The sequence below is a fragment of the Octopus bimaculoides genome, chromosome 11, assembly GCF_001194135.2.
Source record: "Octopus bimaculoides isolate UCB-OBI-ISO-001 chromosome 11, ASM119413v2, whole genome shotgun sequence".
Classification (NCBI taxonomy): domain Eukaryota; kingdom Metazoa; phylum Mollusca; class Cephalopoda; order Octopoda; family Octopodidae; genus Octopus; species Octopus bimaculoides.
The window spans coordinates 8311608-8313695 of record NC_068991.1 but is presented as its reverse complement, the minus strand read 5'-3'; the positions used below and the strand labels follow the sequence as shown (position 1 = coordinate 8313695).

Below are 2088 nucleotides of genomic sequence, written 5' to 3'. Positions count from 1 at the left end.
GGTTAAAGCAAATTTAAAATGAAAAAAGCAAATAAAACGAAGGTATGGAGATTAAATACGCTTTACATCGCTTAATCATCCAAAGGAGTAAATGTAAACAACTGAATACTTGTCAGTGATTGGTTGAAATTATCGAAATAAGACAATTTTTTACATGAAATAAATTCGAATACAAAAATATTTTTCTGTTCTATAACACAAAATAGATAAGTATACGAAGTTTGAAAGTCTTTCGGTACCAAAAACACTACGTAAAACATTAATGAAAAATGTGGCCCCCGTTTTAAAAAAGATCCGAAGATTTTAATTCAAAACAGCTGGAAGCCCTTCCTAACACTAATAAATTTAAAGAAAATCCCATCATATGTCTTATCTGGTGTCAATCCAAACTGTTTTATAATGAAATTCCTTGTTGTTTTATAATGAAATTCTTAAAATATCTAACTTCGTTTGCATTTTCTGCTTTTAGGGGATCTCACTGAATCCTTAGAAAAGTTAGTCACTCAGCTCAATTGGGAAGCTGAGATATTGAAACTGTTAACAGATGCTGAGGGCAAGAAATACGTAAGTATTACATTGGAGTATCTTATTAATTTATTTGCTCACTGATGCTGGTAGCACATTAAAAGCACTGGTGCTGGTACCACATAAAAGTACCCAGTACTCTCTGTGAAGTGGTTGGCTTTAGGAAGGGTATTCAGACATAGAAATCAAGTCAAAACAGACAGTGGAACCTGGTGTGGCCCTCAGCCTTACCAGCTCTGATCAAACCATCCAATCCAGACCAGTATGGAAAATGAATGTTAAGCTGTCGTCGTCGGCAGCGGCGGCGGCGTCTAGAATTCACTTTTCCATTTTTGTATGGATTGGACAGGGTTTATTGCAGCAGAACTGGTGGATTTAGTTATGTTGACCCTATCCCATTTTATAGTTTCATTCACATTTGAAATGCCTGTAGGGCATCCCATCCTGAATTCCTCAAGGACTACATGCACTAAGATGGCAGCTGATGAGAGAACCCTAGGGTGTCTTTCATCTTTTAATTGCTGGAGCACAACTGTGAAGGATTTTAGTCAAACAAATCAAGCATTGTACTTATGGTCTTAGCTCTGGTATTTATTCTATCGGTCACTTCAGTTGAACTGCTAAGTTAAAGGGCGACATAAACAGACGAACACCAGTTGTCAAGCATTGGGAAGACGAACACATGAACACACATGCACGCACACACATACACAACAGGCTTCCAAATAATTTCCATCTCCCAAATTCACTCACGAGGCATTGGCCGGCCTGGGGCTATAGTAAAAGTCTCTTGTTGCTCAAACTGAACATAAAACCATTTAGTTGCAAAGCAAACTTCTTAACCACTCAGACATTGAACTTATTGCCCACTCTGGACACGCTTACCATATCCTCATGTAATTCTTGTTCTTGTGTTCGTTTATTGCTCAAGGGATGTAACTCTATTTACTTTGCAAATATTTCATTTGTATAGTAATGAAATATTGTTTTCTTGCTTTGCAATCACGTGGTTTCAGAATCATTCACAGTGTGTGGCACCTTGGGCGAGTTTCTTCTATAATAGCCACAGGCTGACTAATGCTTTGAGAGTGAATATGGTTGACAGAAACTGTGTGGAAGTCTGTCATGCATATATATCTACTCTTTTACTTGTTTCAGTCATTTGACTGTGGCCATGCTGGAGCACCGCCTTTAGTCGAGCAAATCGACCCCAGGACTTATTCTTTGTAAGCCTAGTACTTATTCCATCGGTCTATTTTGCCAAACTGCTAAGTTACGGGGACGTAAACACACCAGCATCGGTTGTCAGGCAATGTTGGGGGGACAAACACAGACACACAAACACACATACATATATATATATATACACAAAAATATATATGATGGGCTTCATCAAGGAAGTGCCCTAGCATGGCCACAGTTCAGTGACTGAAACCAGTAAAAAGATAATTGGAAAAACAGATGTGGAAGTTTAGATATAAAATATTCTTATTGGTATTATCGAATTTATTTTCAAGTGATAAAGTATTAATTTTATTTTCACCCTTTTTTTTTTTTTTTTTT

The 2088-nt window shown here is 37.3% G+C and overlaps 1 protein-coding gene across 3 annotated transcripts in view; it reads left to right on the top strand.

Annotated features, from left to right (window-relative positions):
- LOC106880884 (NAD-dependent protein deacetylase sirtuin-3) overlaps nucleotides 1-624 on the top strand; it is a 9109-nt gene extending 8485 nt beyond the window's left edge. For all 3 annotated transcript variants that reach the window (XM_014931037.2, XM_052971477.1, XM_052971476.1), the window contains exon 9: nucleotides 470-624. In XM_014931037.2, the coding sequence (XP_014786523.1) occupies nucleotides 470-609 (140 nt within the window). In that variant the 3' untranslated portion in view covers nucleotides 610-624. The remainder of the gene's footprint in view (nucleotides 1-469) is intronic.
- Nucleotides 625-2088: the final 1464 nt, after the last annotated feature.